This window comes from Parasteatoda tepidariorum, chromosome 9, assembly GCF_043381705.1.
Source record: "Parasteatoda tepidariorum isolate YZ-2023 chromosome 9, CAS_Ptep_4.0, whole genome shotgun sequence".
Lineage (NCBI taxonomy): Eukaryota > Metazoa > Arthropoda > Arachnida > Araneae > Theridiidae > Parasteatoda > Parasteatoda tepidariorum.
In genome coordinates this window covers 83,102,094-83,121,609 of record NC_092212.1, presented here as the reverse complement: position 1 = coordinate 83,121,609, position 19,516 = coordinate 83,102,094, and the positions used below count along the sequence as shown (strand labels likewise).

The following is a 19,516-nucleotide window of genomic DNA, read 5'->3' as shown; positions in this document are numbered from 1 at the left end:
AAAAAAAAGAAACTTTTTGTTGGAGAACTATTTATTGAAATTATATCTTTTGTTTAAAATAAAATAAAAAATTAATGACTTGGATGAACTTGATGAGATTTCAAGAGTGTATTTATATCCGGCTCAATGTTTGTGAGCACTGATTTCTAATCATTTATATATTATTTTTTTTGTGTTGGGGTTTATTACGGCACTGAAACTGAGAGAACAATATCCTCTTCCCAAGTTTTGTTTATACAGAAAAAGTTTTGCAACAAACGCAGTTTTACGATTTTACTTTTGATTAAAATTAATTGTTCATCTTATAGTTTCAAATTAGTTTCGTTAAGTTCGGCAAATGTACTGAAAATAGCCAGAAAACCTCGGTATCTTTCTACCATTGCCGGAGTACCGTCAGTAGCTACAGAAATGATATTAGTCAAGGGTATAGCTTTTAATTCAGTCAATAGCGTTTCACCTTTCGTATCGCTTTCCAAACATTTAGCAAATAACAATTCATGGTAAAATTTTTATTCTTTTACAAATCTTACATAAGCTAAAAGTAAAATTTCGGTTCCGTTCGTATAGAAAATTCAGATATTTTTAAGTACTCACATAAAGAATTTTCTAGACACTGAGATATTTTGTCAGTCCTTCTTTGTACATTATTATTACTCCGTAGAATTCTTTTTACAATGTTAAAAGCTGGTTTGTGCAACCCGGTGAGTATTATCTCACTTACAGCTAGTAAAATAAGTTCTTCAATAGTGTGAGGCTTTCCGGACTTTGCAATCATGTAATATATAGAAACATGCGAAACTATGAGAAACATGCAATCCATCGTCACCTTAGATGCTGTCCCTATAAGTTGCTGCATTGACTGTGTTTTCAGATATTTTTCTTTTACTAAAAATAGTTAAATCTTTATCTTTTTTGTCACTATGGATTTTTATCAATTGTTTGTTAAGCTTGGGATGTTTCATTAAATCACTTGTTATAGTTTTATTACATAGAAGACGCATAGACAAAGTACTATTTACTGGTGAAGAACTAAAGAGAAACAAAGACATACTTCAAATATTCAACACTGTATTTTCGGCTTCTTTTCTTCGACACATTCATACTGCTATCTCTAAAAAAGGGAACAAAAGATATAAGAAAATTTGTAAATCAACTGTTTAATTTGTAACAAACCACTGTTAATAATTATAAGCACCCACCTTTATTTATAGTTTACTTAGGACATAAAAATCGCTACTATTTTATTTATCTTAATTTCCATAATAATAAAAACCAATCACCATTCTATTATTTTATATTAAACCTCATGCGGACCCCCTGACGTTGTTCAGGGACCCCTAAATGCGTTTTTATTTTTCATGGACACCCTGAATGGTACCACGGCCCCTGGAGGTCCATATGGACCACTTTGGGAAACACTGGTTTAAAGCATCTTTATAATATCCTCCCCTTCGATAGTTGAAATGGAAGGAAGTGGAAGTCATACCGCTAAAGAAAACCTTCATTGCAAATTTTGTTTTTACCTCCATTCATAATTTAGAACTTAAATAATGGAAAAAGTTGAATTTAGGCAAATCCAGTGTAAACTACGAAGAGTCAAATGCTGAATTTTTTCCTCCTTCAAAATATCTAAATTTAAACAAATTATGACACGATTATTCAGTGAGTAAGTAATTGTGAGTAGTAGGTACTTTTTTTTTTAATGGCGGGCACTTGGGTCTATTTCCCATTGGCCTATACTCTCTCACCCAATGGGCACCAGTGACTAAGCCACGGTGTCCACGTCATACACCCACAAACTCGTTTATCGGATTTCATTAAGTGGACTGATCGTTAAGACAAGCATCACTGGCTGCGGACAGTGTGCGGGTGAGTGACCATTTGGATCAGCCTGCGTAGGGACCGAGGGTGTGTGGTTTTGGTTTGGTTAAACTGTCCTTCCGTAAAATGCTCGACTTCGCGTGCAGGTCGTCGGGCTACCTAAGCGGGGGTGTCATCCACTCTGCAGAGAATCAAAATTGCGATGACATGTCTTCGGATCATCCTCAGGGATGTTGCCCAGATCGTCGCCAATAGCCCACTGTGCAGCTATAGTAAGACGTAAATGAGCTACAACTACAACAACGTATTACGTTCGCACAATCTCCCAGAAAAAAAGGACACAGGTAGGTAGGTACTTTATTAACGTCGCAATGGAGCTGCACAATGAGCTATTGCTGATGGTCTGGGAAACATCCCTGAGAATGATCCGAAGACATGCCATCGCACTTTTGATCCTCTGCGGTGGGGATGGCTCCCCCTGTTTTGGTAGCTCGATGCCCTGGGCTCGAAGTCGAGCACTTTACGGTAGAACAGTTAAACCAGGACCGATCCCACGCAACCTCGGGCCCTACGCAGGCTGATCACAGTGGTCACCCACCCGCACACTGACTGCAGCCATTGATGCTTGAGTTCGGTGTTCTACTGGGAACCGTGTCTTTGCGATTAGTCCACCATGGGACAAAAGGACATAGAACAGAGAGAAAGTTACATCCATGTGCCTACGATGGGATTCGAACCACTGGCCCTGTCGTCCAGTACTGTAACCACTAGACCAGTGATCGGCCCATTTTGATACAATTTTCAACATTTAAAACTTCCTAATTCACTCTGGGTTGAATTGAACTCAATTTTTTTTATTCTTCGAAATAATTATGTGAGTGAAATATAATTTGCCATAAAGGGTTTCTCCCAAGCAATGGTCGGAAGTAGCGCGTTACAAGTAGCGTAACTACTGTTGTCGCTACTTTTTTTCGTAGTTCGTAGTGTAGTGCGCTACTTTTTTAAAAAAGTAGTGTAGTTAGTAATGCGATACAAAAAAAACGAAAAAAAAAAAACAGTAATTTATATCGATTTCTGGCAACTAATTGTAATGTTAGTAAAGTAAAGAAACTAAGTACAATCTCAAAAAAGTTTTCATATTTGAATGGTGCACATCCTTTGCGGTCCGTCAACATACGCAATGAGAATGCTTCTACGGCAGAGCGTTAATAAGATCTACGTCTGATGCTCGGAAAAATCGGGGTGAAATCGAATTTCAAATATCTGACTTTTTAAAAATTCTATTTCACAGGAAAATTCTATTTCACAGGTGTGCTTTTGTGTCTGATTTCGTAACTTAAAATGTCGTCTGCATTAATTAATAAGCAAATCTGTAGTCACCCCCTCAAACCTTTAAAATTGAGTCCTAGATCGCGAAGATCCGATCATTAGATCAAAACTTATTCAGGGTGGTCCGTTTTTTGTTTTTCCAACTTTATTTTATTTCTTGGAGTATATAAAAAGCATTGATCATATAAATCACAGATATTAAGTAATTTCCTAGCATTTTTTAATTAAATTTTCCTTTAGCTTAGAGTTTAAAAGAATAAATTCGTAAAAAGTGCTTTAGAATAAAAAAAAAAATAAAAAAAACTATTCATGTAAACATGAATTAAAACTTCGCAATAACTCCTGATGTTTAACCAAACCAATATTTTTTTATTCAAAGTCATTTTGAATATTGGTAAAAATTAAATTCTCAAGTTAAGTTTGTCTTCTAAAAGTAGCGAAGTAGTGACTACGTTTCGAAAGTAGTTTGTAGTCGCTACATTTAAAAAAAAAAAAACAGTAGTTGCAGTTAACTACGTTTGTAAAAAAGTAGCTAACTGCAAAGAAAAGGTAGTTTTTCCGTCCGATGCTCCAGAGCTATAGGACTTCTTAAATATTATTTTTACGTTGAGAGATCAATAATAAATGATAATTCCTTATTAATAATATAGTTATTAATATATAAAGAGTGAGTTCCATGTTAAGATTATAAGGCAAAAATAAATACAAATTCTGAATAGCCATTTAAGAGTTGTACAAATGCTGACTGTCCTTCGAGAAAATTGATACCATTTCGAATTTATAGGGAACAGTTTGTTCCTCCTGGAGGGAACAATTTATTCAAGAAGCACATGTAGAAACCATTTCGAATCCATTATATGTCCTTTTCTTGAGCCATCTTCTAGGGCAAAGGGGGCGTTTAGGAGGGCACAATAGTCTAATAAATATAGTGCGAGAACTTGCCCAATTAGAGCATCTCTAAATCAGCAGCCGCTGTTCAAACGAACGGGAGAACAATTCTAGAATCCTAGCGGCAACAAACACATAAAAATTACGGCCGGAATAAATAACCGCCAAAAGAAAAGAAATTCTTCCTCCCTCGATGTTCGTAACGGACATTCCATTCCTGTGCGACGCTTTCACATCAAAAGACATAAACTACGCAGAAGAAGGGAAAACTAAATCACGCTTAATGACGTCATAACTGGCAATTGTGTACACGCGCTTACGGCATTAATGCTCCTCTTTGAAACATCTTTTTCTGTCATACGAATAAATCTGTGCACTCCACGCACCATTCGATTTACATTAAGAATATTAATTTTTGATTTGCACCTAACAATGAACAATGAGATATCTCAAAATGATTGATTAAGAGTCGAATTCATTTGTACATAAAAATTCCTCTCAGATATTTGACTCTAATTTTTATTTCTGAATAAAAAAAAATTATCATAATTTCGCACAAAATAAAATCCAGTTTTATAGCAATTTTCCTTAATTTAAGCAAACAAGAATATTTTTTCAAAAATATGCGAATAGGAATTTAGAAATTTCCCGAACGAAACAACAGCCATAACTGAAAGGGAATATATGTTAGAAAGAATATATATTTCATACTAACTATAGCTCAATATATTTCTGACGTAGAGAATATTACGAATTTTTACTATTCGGATTTCTGACTCTCAAAATATAGGGGGTAGCAGCAATCTGGAAAATATGGTCCCCAAAATTTGGTCAGGAGAGCAATCCAAATTTTGAACCCCTTAATGTTAATATTACTTTCTGCGTATTTCGCCATATGTCGAGAACTTTTTAAGAAAATTGAAAACATTTTGCACACAGTTATAACATTCGTTTGTCCAAAGATAATTCTATACAAAAAATAAAATTTAATAAGTAATAGATTTCGAATTCATAATACTAAGAGAAAACAATAAAAACTAAGAGAAAATTCATAAAAAATCAAGTAATATATTTACCGCAACAAATAAATAATTCTTTTTCAAAATATCTTCTCTCAGATAATATGCAACGGCACCGATTTTTCTCACTCACTTTTCAAAACAATTAGAAAAGCTTTTTTCTGAAAGCAGTTTCAAAGAACCATGCACTGCTAAAACAATTGTTAGAATTTATGCCATGGAGTTTCTCCTTCTAGAAATCGCATAGTGCGAGATGTGGACTGTAAGAGACATGATTTTAATGACGTATTTACTATATATTGCTGAACAGCCCAACGCATATAATTTTTTAACTCTGAACCACTCACCTACATTTCTGTAAGGCAAATAAAAACAGTTCTTTAAACAAGCACGAAACTAGGAAAATAAAATCGTTTGCTTCGCTTTGGATATAAATAAATGATTCAGTTAATATTATGCAAAAAATCGTTTGAAGTGTTGTCCCTACTAAAAAATGACTCAGTAGGAATGCTCTTTGTAAATAGTTGTAAAATATTCTTTTATAAATTTAAAAATAAGTTATTCTGAATAAAAGAGATAGAAAAAAGCTTTCAAAATTTTCGAGTATTACAAAAGCTTCAAGCTGATTGCTCGAAATGAACTTACAACAATATTGAACAAATTTTACTGCATTATTGAACAGTAATAGGGAGCTTTCGCACTTTTACGCTAACTTCCGTACACGTTATCTTTTTATTTTTATTTTAACTATACAATTTAGTTAAATAATCCATAGAAATTCAATATAATTTTTTTGAAAATGTTAATAATAATAAGATGCATTCTGATGCGCTGAGTTCATCTAAATCTATAATCTACCAAATTTTTCTGCTCACAGAACAGCAGATTTACGTAGAGCAACACATCTTGAATCGTATGCCATAGCTTTAAAGAGATATTTACGTCATAATTATTTTGTAGTCAAAGTTAAAATGATATTTCATTACGTTAACGTTTTTAACTTGTGGATTTTTGAAAAATCTCTCATTTTTTTCTTACGTAGAATTGATATTTTTTCACGGGCGCATGCGCATTTCCCCAGAACTGACGCATGAGCAATAACTTGAAATCTTACGTACTGGAGCTTACGGAAGCTTAAGTAAATTTGCGAAATTTCCCTAAAACACTAATTTAAATATTCAAGCAAGCAAGCAATAAACTGAATAAAAAATTGATTTAGATCGGGATTTCTCTCCCCCCCCCCCGTAAATTCGGTGAATTTTATTTATATAATTTTCTAAAATATGTACTTCAATCAAAGAAAAAAATCCTGTTAAGTTGTAATCTATGTACAAATAACTACATAGTAATGTTCAACTCCGTAGCTTTGTAATTTTGAACCCAATCCAGAAGACAAGGGAACTCCTGGATAGAGTTTCGGGAGAAATTTGCCTTCGTGGAGGACTTTTTGATGGAGTTAACTCGGATTTGAGTTACATGGAGAGGAAGACCACAAGAACCTGTGGCGTAACTACCACTATAAATATTAAATACCAATTCACTAGTATATAAGACATGTTAACTTGATTCTATCACGAGGTACCTTTTGATAGATGAAGGTTGACATAGTCGATAATTAATTCCCCACAAACCTCCCACAGTTAGCCTGACGGCAAGAGGCTTCTAACCCATGATCCGTCGACCACTGAGGATATTTCACGTCAGCACTGTGGTCGGTGCAAGCCGGATGCGTAATTCGTATTGACTGGGATTCGAACCCGGTTAGCCTCATTAGAAGGCGAACGCTCTAACCCCTGAGCCATAGCGGCTCTTTCGAGATTTATAATCATATAGTCAAAAATCAAAATTAGATGTAACTATAAACTTACATTACTCCAGTAAGAGTGGATTCAATGGTGTCTCACCATTGAAAATTTGGATTATTCGTAAATTTTACGATATTTTCATTTAAAGCATAATAATATACAGTTCGAGTATTAAAAAGTTATGTCTAAAAAAGATAATAATTATTATTAATATTTAGCAACACAAAAAAAAAACAGTTAAAATTTAAACGTCTGGAAACGCCATTTTTACGAATAAGAATAAGCATATTACGATAGATTTGTTTTTTAAAATTACCTGTAACGGTTAAATATAGTGCAACTTATGTTAGCTCAGATATTTGTTTCTAGCACACCTTTTCACTTCAGCAATGGAATACTTGCAAGTGACTTAATGTGGGTATCTCGATCCTGATTGGTAGTTGAAACGTGGAATTTGTTTACGTTAGCAACTGTTCTTTCGATTCAAATCGAGCTGCCCAGCATCAATTCTCTTAAGTGACATATTCTAACTTCTTTCACAAAGATTCTTTCGCAAAGATTTCAATTCTTTCACTATATATTTGCACAGAGGCTTAACACAAAGACAGGAACGAAGCCATGTGTAACATAAACAAACTAATCACGCATCGAAGTTGCCAGGTACACAAAACCAAAATATATCACGGTTACATTTAAATGCACAAACAAAGAATAAATCTAAGTGAAGTAAAAGAAGTAGACGAGAAAGAATTATATTTCAACGAATTTGATGTGCGATAACAGCTCTGTATTTAATTAACGTATTGCTAATTAACATTCTAACTTATCTAGAACTTTAATACGCCATTTTGAATTTGACGTCATCGATCATATGTGTGAGGTCTTCTTCTTCTTCTTGAAGTGTAAGAACCCAATTAAATTATGAGCCCAGCGAGCTATAATTACGCATTTCAGTTTTTTAAGAAGTCGCCAACTTCTCTTCTTTTTTTAAAAAAAGAAGAAAAAAAAACCTTGTTGTAACGATGCTGTTTCTACGACAGCGCAATGTTGAGACATTGAAAAACCCGTTTTCATGCGAGCAACTCAATGTAGAGAAATGGAAAATATCGTTAAAATGATCCAAAGAATGGTTCAGGGGCTACAGCGTTCATCTTCTAATGAGGTGAACTGGGTTCGAATTCCAGCCATGACTGGTCGATACGAATTCGCATCCGGCTTGCATCGACCACAGTGCTGACGTGGAATATACTCAGTGGTATACGGATCATGAGTTAGAGCCGTCAGGCTAACCGAAGGAGGTTCTCGTGACCTTACTCTCACTGAAACGCAAATGCGGGTTAGTTCCACCAAGAAGTCTTCCGCGAAGGCAAAATTTCTCCCAATGTTTGATCCAGGAGTTCCCTTGTCTTCTGGATTGGGTTCAAAATTACAAGGCTGCGGAGTTGAACATCAGTATTCGTAAACCCAAATTATTTAGTCGGTTGTTCAACGACGGTTATAAAAATAAAATGATCAAAAAAATATTAGTAATCTGTAACAAAAACACTAAGGCAATCGGTGAAGTCGTTCAAACGATATTAATATATATCTGTAGCAATGGGTTTCAGCAAATCCTATTTTCGTATTTTCGATACTGCGTCCGATGTACAGGAAGCCTGAAAATGGTGGTTGTTTACAAATCAACCCATAAAAATTTGCTAACTGTAGGGGAGGGGGGGGGGAACACCATCCAAATAAAAGAAATTATCGTTCTCGAGTTACTAGGGAATATTCATACTGACATCATATACAATATTTATATATAGAGAGAAGATATACAAGGTTTGGTTTAAAGTTTACGGAAGGGATATCTTACGTTTCATAATTTTAAATACTTTTATTGCATACGCTTGAAAAATAATCATACTTTTATTGCATACGTATGAGCTTAAAAAATGTTCAAACATCAATTCAATTAAAAAGGTACTTTTTAAACAAATGATTTTTTTTAAAAAATGTATACTGTGATAAAATATTGCATCGCTTTTGTAAATATTTCATTTATAATAAACTTTACACCCGGAAAGAGTATTTTATTTTATTTCATTTTATAGCAGCGTTGAACAGCCGATTCAATTCTAACGTTACCACTATCAGTGTTTGAAATTTTGAACCCAAACCAGAAGACAAAGGAACTCCTGGATCAAGGTCAAGTATTGGGACAAACTTGCCTTAGAGGAGGACTTGGTGATAGAACTAACCCGTACTTACGTTACAAGGATAGAAAAAAAAAACACGAAAACCTCGAGCGGTTGGCCCTACGTCTGGGGAATTCGAACCCTGAAAACATATTATAGTAGTATTATAAAAAAATAGCATATGTTAAAAAATAGATAATATTTTATTAAAAATTACATTTTATAATATAATTTGTAAAAATAAATTTTAATATTAAAATATATTAAGAAACTTCTTCAGTGTCTGAACACCAAATGATGATGACATCATTCGGTGTTTAGACAGTGAGGAAGGTTTTTGTTTTATAGTAGTTGTAGTTATTCATTTAAACCGCACTAGAGCTGCACAATGGGCTATTGGCGACCGTCTGGTAAACATCCTTGAGGATGATCCGAAGACATGCCATCACAATTTTGATCCTCTGCAGAGGGGATAGCACTCCCGCTTCGGTAGCCCGACGACCTGCATGCGAAGTCGAGCACTTTACGGTAGAACAGTTTAACGAGGACCAATGCCGCACACACTCTGTCCCTACGCAGACTGATCTAAGTGGTCACCCACCCGCGCACTGACAGCAGCCAGTGATACTTGACTTCTGTGATAGGCTGGGAACTGTGTCTTAAAGGTCAGATTTGTTTAATAGAACTGAAACTATAGTATGTCCCTTCATGTACTTTCAGTTGTACTTTAATCACGTTTTTTTTTTTTTTTTTTTTTGCATAGTACAAAGTATACTTTATTCTTTGTTGGATATCGTTAGATATACTTAAGAGGTAAAATTATTTCTCGTCTATTACCTTCTATTGTGACACACATTTTACAATCCTAAGTTAAAGTTTTTTTCTTTTTCAAGTGGATTATTTTTTACATCCAAGTAATCGTTCATTTTTCTGAGATTAACAAAATGCTCTTTGATAAAATTATTACACACTTTTTTAAGAAAGTGATATTTTAAAACAAATATCGACTTGAAAAGAACAAAAAACTTAAATGAATAAGCGGAGCAGGTAGGGGACGGAGCCTCCTATAGTTTGTCTACAGTAAGAACTACCCCCGCCACAAAGTAAGAGGCTGTCTGATGCTATGGAAATAAGAATAGCGTATCTCAGGTCTGGCTAACACAATAGACCGGAGAAAAAGATTACTTTTCCCTCGTCGACTCGAGCTAAACCTCGTTCTAAACAATGATCCTGTGGGGAATTATAAATCGACTATGTCAACCTTCATCTATCAAAAGGTATCTCATGATAAAATCAAGTTAACATGTCTTATATACTAGTGAATTGGTATTTAATATTTATAGTGGTAGTTACACCACATTGCTCACCTTCCAGAATTTTATCTGTGATAGAATTCGATGAACAATTACCACCAGTTGATTAATGCTGTTTATTCATTAACTTCAATTTTTGCTCATTATATATTTTTTTTATTTTTTTTCTTCCAAGCATTTCGCTCGTTATTTTTTTTTATAGCTTTTCGCTATTTTTTCCCATCATTTTTTATAGCTTTTCGCTATTATTATTTTTTTTCTAGCATTTCGCTCATTATTATTTTTTAACCGGGAGACTTTATTTACTTCACCGGATTTTTTTTTTTTTTTAAATAAGCAAATCAACTGCTTAATGTGGATTCATCCATCAATATTGACAATTTCTTATCACGTCCGTAGGTCACCAATGTGGGGAATTAATTATCGATTATGTCAACCTTCATCTATCAAAAGGTACCTCAAGATAGAATAGAGTTAACATGTCTTATATACTAGTGAATTGGTATTTAATATTTATAGTGGTAGTTACGCCACAATCCAACATCCATACTTGACAAAGTTATACCTTGTTACCATAGTCACCACCCCGGGTCCAGAATAATGGCTAGGGGAGTTCTTACTTTACAGAAACTATAGTAAATTGAAATTGAAAATTATCGACTGCAAGGATAAGTGCAGATTAATCATTATAAATAAAATAAAAAAATCACAGTGCATAAACTAAATTAAATAACTATTACTACAATCATAATCGAAAACGATAATACTTGTATTTCATTTTGTTGGAATCATTACGTTCGAATTGTTACAAATTAAAAAAAAAAGCCCTTGAATGGTTTTTAAGACACGCATAAAAATGATGATAGTAAAATTTTGTAAACATTTATCTATAAACTATAGAAATTTTTTTAATCTTTAATACTTTTAAATTAAAAACTAGATTTTTGGGGTTTAGAAAAGAAATAACTTTAAAAAAAAAAATACTGAAAGTTTGAAAATCTATTGGGGAACGGGGCCACGTGCCCCCAACGCTAATAAAAGGGAAACATCGTATTTTTTCTCTCAGCAGTAAGTAACATGTTATTTTAAATGCCGTTACAATACGATAACCGTTATATCAAGTAACAGTAACCGTTATATGAAGTAACGGTTATTTTCCCCAAAACATGCGATGATGATGATGAAGAAATAAGTAGTGCATATTCTCTTTCCTAAATACTAATTTTTTAAAATAGCACGTTCCCATTTCTTTTCCACTTTCTTTCATTGAAAATAAGTGACGTCACCGAAACAGTCAGTCTCGATGAGAGAAGTGAACAATAAAAATGTATAAAACGAGAAATTTTCTCCGCTTCTTCGGTTAAAAAGTGTTCCCAATTTCCTCGTAACCGTAAACTTGACCGCGATGAGCGGCCATGCAAAAACGGAAAAAGGAATCCAGGGTGGCCGCCGGAAAATCAAAATCGGGACACTCATCTTCAATTAATCCTTAAAAAGAACAAAAAAAAATGCAGAATGGAAAGCAAACTTATATATTTAATTGAAATATATAATGATTATAATTTTTAAATCACTTGTTCATCAAAATACACAAGAAACGGTACTTATCGGTTATATAGACCATGTAGTGGCTTTTCTGAGTTATCGCCAACACGAACACGGGTCCATTTAACCTATAAGTGCCAAATTTTAATATCGATATTTGATGAAACAGTCAGTCCTCATTATGGTGAACTATTAGTAAGTTCATTATAAACGTGATGGCTCACTATCCAAAATCTATGAACAAATATCCACGCTATAAACTAATAAACAAACAACCTTTCTCTTAGCTGTTCATTATAAGTGTATAAAATGACACTATAAACGCTCACTGTAACGGAGTGCTCACCCGGGTTTCTTATAGCGGGGTTAGACTGTATATCGCGAATTCTTCCCAGCATAACTAATTTTTATCATTTTTATATTGGCTGATATTTTCATTACCAAATTTATCAGCATTCACAATATAATATCGTTGTGTATAATATTAGCGATGACTTGCTACCATTCTTTTTGATATATTATCGAATTCAATCTGAATTATCATTATTGATCGCGATATTGTCGATATTTTATACACCTATCCTATGTGTATTATCAGGGCCAGACTTAGCCCATTGGGGCCCAGGGCACTTCTTTGGGGGGCACTCCTCTGCTTCATTACTTCAGTAATGAAGAACCAACCTTTATGGAAGTACTTAAATTTTTTACCTCATTATAGAAATTAGCTGAAATATAACAAGAATATAGCAAGAAAATTGACCAGAAGCTAAAATAGCTATAAACCCCCTCCAATGGTCTGTCTATTTTATTGATTTTTCTGACAATTCTATGTCCATCATTAAAAGGATATAGCACATCTGAAAAGCCAAAATTTGACAAAAATGCTACTTAAATTAATAATTAGAAAATGTAAAGCAATGTTATTTTAAATAATTTATTATTTTATTTCCATTAACTGAATTAAATTAGTTAATTAAAGATGCAAAAAATGATCAACCCATGGGATAACGGATTGTTAACTTTGTCAACTAGCGGTGAAAAATTCATATCCCTGATGACAGTAGGGCGGAATTCAGCTAATTTTTCGCAATTACGATGGCTCAATTAAGCCAATCAGAAGACCGTATTTTTGTAAAAATACAGGCTTTTGATTAACCAAATGTGCCCATCGTCATTGCTAAAATTTAGCTGAATTCCACCCTAGAAAGCCATGTATTTAAGAAATGTAGACTTCTTGAGTTCATACGATAGATTAATGAAGAAAACATAAAACTGATGAATTTTACACAGTATTGGCATTTTGTTTAAAAAAAAAAAATTCATTAAAGAAGAAAACGTAAAATAGACTTTCTACATGATTTGGCCCCCAATGATTAGGGGCCCCCTTGATGGATTTTTTGAAAATAAATTTTAAAAAAATTAAGAAAAACAATGATTTTTCAAAAAATTTTATGATTATTTTTTAGTTCTAATTTAATAAAATAAACTAAAATTTAATTTATTATTATTTATTTTAATTTTAAATATGCTTTCTTAAATGAAAAGATACATAAATACGTTTACATTTGAATAAATAAAAAATATAAGAGAAAAAAATTTCATCTAAGGGCCCCAAAAATTTGAATGGCCTAGGGCCCTGCGAACGCTTAATCCGGCCCCGGCAATAGTTGGAAAAAGTGATTGTAATCGAACATACTTTGCTTGATAAATTGTTAAAAAACGCAATATGTAGAGTCCGCATACAATGAAGTTTCACTGCAGCAAATTTTTTCTTAAAACGAAATTTTAATGTCTCTCTATAATAAATTTTTTAGTACAGTAGGGAGCCGATTATCCGGAACGATCGGGACCACCGCTATTCCGGATAACTGATTTTTCCGGTTTTCTGAATCGCTACAAAAAGCCGTTTTTTTAGTATTAAACCCAATTAAAAAAATATATATATTTGGAAATAATCTTAAAAAGAAGTAAAAACGATGAAGTAATACACTAATGATTATTTTCAAAGTGATGGTAAGGTAAACATCTTTCAAAATAGAAAGAAAAATCCTAAAATCTTATGAGGAAAAAGAAATTTTTTTTAAAAAAATGGCGGGAAAATTTATTGAATTTCGTTCCGGTTTTCTGATTTCCGGATAACGGGTTCTGTACTGTAGCTTATGTTTTTAATTTCTTTAGACGTTTATCTTTTTGTTTTTTATTTTGATAACTTTCGAAGAATATACTTTTAGCTTTAAAAACACATGTGTTGACGTACACCTTTGAACTTATATATTGACTAAAATTTTCGTTAAATTTATTTAAATACAGTCGGACTTCTATTTAACGAACTTCCGTTTTGCGATTTTTTTTCCCCGAGGAACTAAGAACATTTTGGAAATTTCCTCGTAAAATAACTTCCAAATAGCGAAGTGAATTTTCCATTAAACGATCTTTTCTTTCAGATCCACTTTCCCAAAATATTTCGGAACATTTGAAATTTGTTAACGCAATTTACGGGGGAAATGACCTTGAATTGATTTTCGAAGCCCCTTAACTTTTAGTAAAAGCAGTAAAATCCCTTTCCCTTTTTGTTTGCATTTCAAACGAGAAACTCGGACAAAATTAATTAAAGGGTTTTATCAGTAGCAATTAAACTTAAGAGCGCATGTGGTAAAGTAAGTTTGTCAACACATGTGGTAATGTATGTTTAAAATTACTTTAATAATAAATGCAGCTATAATTTTATACATAAATTTAGCTTTTTTTTTAGCAGAAAATGTATGTAGCATGATAGTATAACACTGGATGATAGTTGCCTCTATTCTTGTTTTCCATGCAGATTTCTTTTATGGCTAAGATTTAAAAAATAAAAAAGTAGATACTAGTTTACAAGATAAAAGTGCATCATTGCTATTTTTATTATGTCTAGTGTTTATGAATTTAAAACCTATTTTATGTTTAAGTATTTCAAAAAATGATTTTCTATTTAACGAATTTTCCATATAACGAACTTATTATCTGGATTTAGCGACTTCGTTAAATAGAGGTCCGACTGTATTTACAAAAAAACAAGGTTTTTGTGAGGTCTGTTTTGAGATTGAAGTGTAGCAATTAAATTTAAGAACGCATGAGGTAATGTATGTGTAAAATAGCTTTTATAAGATAACTTAATGCAGCTATAATTTTATACATAAATTTAGCTTTTTTTAACAGAAAATGTATGTAGCATGATAGCATAACACTGAATGATGGTTTGCTCTCTATTCTTGCTTTCCATGCAGATTTCTTTTATAGTTAAGATTTATAAAATAAATAGTAGATAATAGTTTACAAGACAAAGGCATAACAATTGCTATTTTAATTACGTCTAGTGTTTATGAATTTAAAACCAATTTTGTGTCGTTCAAGTATTTCAAAAAATTATTTTCTATTTAACGAATTTTCCATATAAACAGAGCCGTTTTTAGGTTTATAGGGCCTGTCATTATTTGGGGGCCCTTTATAAGTAAATTTAGAAAAAAATTATTATTTTTTAATAATTTTAAGAGTAAAAAACATATTAATTATAAAACCTTATATACATGATGTCGAAATTTGTAGCGTAGAATATCGAAACCGCATCGCGTATATCTAACAATTAATAGAACATTTAAGGTAACATACCTTTCGCGCTTTTTGAGAGGAGAAGTCTTCTATCACATCACCAAAATCAATTTCCTGTTAGACATCATATTCAATGATCATAATTGACAAACGACTCAATCTTTCTTGAGTCATACTATTTCTTAACTCATTTTTTATTAATTTTAGTCTGGAGAATGAACGTTCAATTAGTTATCATGAGAGACAAAAAAAAAAAAAATAAATAAAATCGAAATGAAATGTCAATGTTAGGAAATCTATCCTCGAGATTGCTGTTTCTCACTATTTTATGCCTAATTGTCCTAAATAATTCTCCTGGGCCAAATAATGCTTGAATTTTTTTTATTTTACATATAAATTTTGAATATATGTATATGTTATTTGCAATTTTAAATGATTTTTTGCGAACTTTTTTCTCAATTTTTTTCATCTTCTTAACGTTAATTTTGCTTTGCTGGTGTGTAGAAAATATGCAAGGAGTTAGAAAGAAAACAAGAAAATACAATTTGATTATTAGTTTTATTTTACTTTTTATAATCGCAGTTGAAAAACTGACTCAATTTTGAGTTTACGACTACCAATATATAGCCTAGTAATAGACTACATAGCCTTGTAATTTTAAAACCAATCCAGAAGACAAGGAACTCCTGGATCAGTACCCAGAGGCATTGAATAGTTAAGAGAACTTGGTGGAGTTTGTGACCTCGAAAGATGCACCAGTCACCATTTTATATGTGGGTATTATTCTCCCATTTTCACGAACACGAGTCCATAGATCTACCAACCAAGCTATCGCTGGCTATTTATTTCATAACAGTCATTGAACAGCCCTTCCAATTTAGAGTTTACGACTACTAATATTCAACTCCGGAGCCTTGTAATTTTGAACCCAATCCAGCAGGCAAGAGAACTCCAGGATCAAGTATTGGAAGAAATTTTTGACTTCGTGGAGGACATTTTGATGGAACTAACCCGCATTTGAGTTACATGGAGAGGAAAACCACGAAAGCCTCCCACGGTTAATCTCACAGCAAGGGGATTCTAACCTATAATCCGTCTACCACTGAGGACATTTTACGTCAGCACAGTGGTCGGTGTAAGCCGGGTGTAGAATTCATATCGGCCAGCTATCACTGGGGTTCGAACAAAGAATATTAAATTATACACCTATGTTAAAATAATAAATTATATTTATTTTTTAACGAATTCGTCACAAGTAAATATTTTCCTTGTTTAATAAGTAAACCTTTTTCAAAACTATATAAGTCTGTAAAGAACAATAGCAGACGGGTTTTGAGGCACTTTACATTAGCTGTTTACATGAGTGGGGGGAGACAAGGAGAAAGGTGTTTGTTGGGAGCGGAGAGGAATGGTGTTGCTTACGGGGTAAGGACGGAGGGACCCTCTGTTAGGAGGCAGGTTGTTTTCCTAGCAATACTTTAACACCTCGATGGAGGTAACCGTTGCCTCCGGAACAGGTTTACATGGGGGCCCATGGCAGCTGGTCTTCTCACTTATATATTCTTTGATTCGAACTCGGTGCACCTCATTCGGAGGAGAGTTGATTGGTTTGATTAATTGGTATCAATTTTATTGATTTGCCTAAGTTTAATCATCTTCAAAATGTAAATAGCATTTGAATGGTAATTTTTGCAGAAAAAAAATGGAACCAAACCGTTTTTCCTCTTAATCTGCAATGATTAAAGAGAAGCAACCACGAGGGTTAGTGAGCAGGGCCGAAACTACGCCGGGGCAGTCGGGGCGCTGCCCCGGGGCAACGACTGTCAATATAACCCATATTGAAATCTAACGATTAGGAACTGATAAATTTTGTGACAGAAAAAAAAAGTAAAGCCTGATAAATTTAGAAACACCTTCCAGTTTTACTATTCAATCAAATTGGTTTCGATGCCTTTCATCCCACCTGTCTCACTAATGATTCAGCATACTTCGATATCATTCTTGTTTCATTCTTACTTAATAGTAAATTGTTTGCGGCAATTATTTTTTTCTACATTTTTGCGAGAAGTTTAAAAATATAATATTGAGGACATTAACTGAAATTAAAGTGTTTTTTTATTTTTATTTATTTATTTTATTGTATGTCCCTTTTACTTATATCATCCACACACCCACAAGCAACTGTCTGCTTTAAATACTGTGATAATATAAAATGAGATAGCAAAACAAAACGTGTAGAGTAATTTAAATTCATGTTTAAAAAAAATTAATTAATACTTTTGAATTGACAATTTCAGTCATTTTTTAGGTATTTAAAACTGCAGCACATCACATGAAAGTATTAAATATATCATTTGTACAATAAAGTAAAATAAAAAAGAATTCTGATCCTTAGGAGCAGATATTAAATAGTCTTATGATCGAATGATGGAGCATAATTATCTTTTAAACAAATCAAATTCTTTTTACCTTTTAAACTAAAAATTTGCTTATTTTTAAATAATTTATTAATAGTCAAATTGTTTAAAAGATATGATTATGAAGTTTTTTATTTTATTCAGTCACTTATTTATATTTTTTTCATTTTATTAAATTAAATGCAAGCGTTTAAAATAAAAAAAATTGTAAAAATTTCATATATTATTTCGACTTTGCTTTGGAAATTTAAAAGCCTTATTAATTAAAAAATTAAGAAACCTTATTAACTTTAAACACATATAAACCACAAAAATCAAGCAGTTAAAAATAGAAACAAATATGATCAATAAACAATAAAATCATGAGCTAACTAAATAAATTAATTTTGTGTACGAAATATAATATTAGAAATTAAACATATTTCATATTTAGGGGAAACATGGAAAATTTGGTCATACAGGAGTTTTATACAATTTTTCGAGATATTGAATAGTCTCATGATCGATTGATGGGGCAAAATTACCTTTTAAACAAATCAAAAAACTTTTTTACCTTTGAAACTAAAAATTTGCTTATTTTTAAATAATTTATTAATACTCAAATTGTTTAAGAGATGATATGACAACGAAGTTTTTTTTATTTTATCCAGTCATTTATTTATATTTCTTTCATTTATTTTTATTTCATTAAATTAAATGCACACGTTTAAAATAAAAACAAAGATGTCAAAATTTCATACATTGTTTCGATTTACAATTTTAAAAAGTTGTTTCGACTTTGATTTAAAAGTCCTATTAATTAAAAGATCTAGAAGCCTTATTAATTTTAAACTCATAATAACAACAAAAATCAAGGAGTTAAAACCAGAAACAAACATGATCAATAAACAATAAAATCACAAGCTAACTAAATAAATTAATTTGTGTACGAAATATAATACTACAAATTAAACATATTTCATATGTAGGGGAAGCATAGAAAATTTTGTCAAAAAGGAGGTTTAAAAATCCCCCCCCCCCTCATGTTTAAACATTTGTTTAGCTGATGATCATTTGATTTCAATGCTCTATCAAACAAAATCATATATTGTTTCTGTCGATTAGCAGTAAGTGAAATTAAAATAAAATCACATTTGTTACCTCAATTTCATCCAGAATAGACCAAATCAAGAATTTTAGCAGACCGGCCTGTCAAAGAGGGAATTGAATAGTGACCTCCATTTAAATAAATAAACAAAAAAAAAAANAAAAAAAAAAAAAAAAAAAAAAAAAAAAAAAAAAAAAAAAAAAAAAGAGAAAATTCACAAAATATTAAAAATAAAAACTAAATAAATAAATAAAAAAGATATATTTCTCTCCATATAGTTCAAATTACTGAATTAACCTTAATAGGGTAAACCAATCAGTGAAGGAACACTACCCAGTGAAGGAACATTTCATATATATTGATTGAAAATAAGAATTTGAAAGTTTTTCTTTAGATTGATTGGTAACAATAGCTTACTGCCAAACAATAGGAAGTCATCTAGCAATGTTTTGGATTACCTGGTCAAATAGACTTCTCTGGAAAAATTTTTGAATTTGTTATTATCTCTGCAACACCTTGTTTCTTTGAAA

General features: G+C 32.2%; 1 protein-coding gene across 1 annotated transcript in view; it reads right to left on the bottom strand.

The window, feature by feature from the left end:
- LOC107443472 (blocked early in transport 5) overlaps nt 1-19,516 on the bottom strand; it is a 141,127-nt gene that overhangs the window by 97,719 nt on the left and 23,892 nt on the right. Inside the window, exon 5 of the mRNA XM_071184825.1 lies at nt 1,052-1,111. Within this exon, the coding sequence (XP_071040926.1) occupies nt 1,052-1,111 (60 nt within the window). The remainder of the gene's footprint in view (nt 1-1,051; nt 1,112-19,516) is intronic.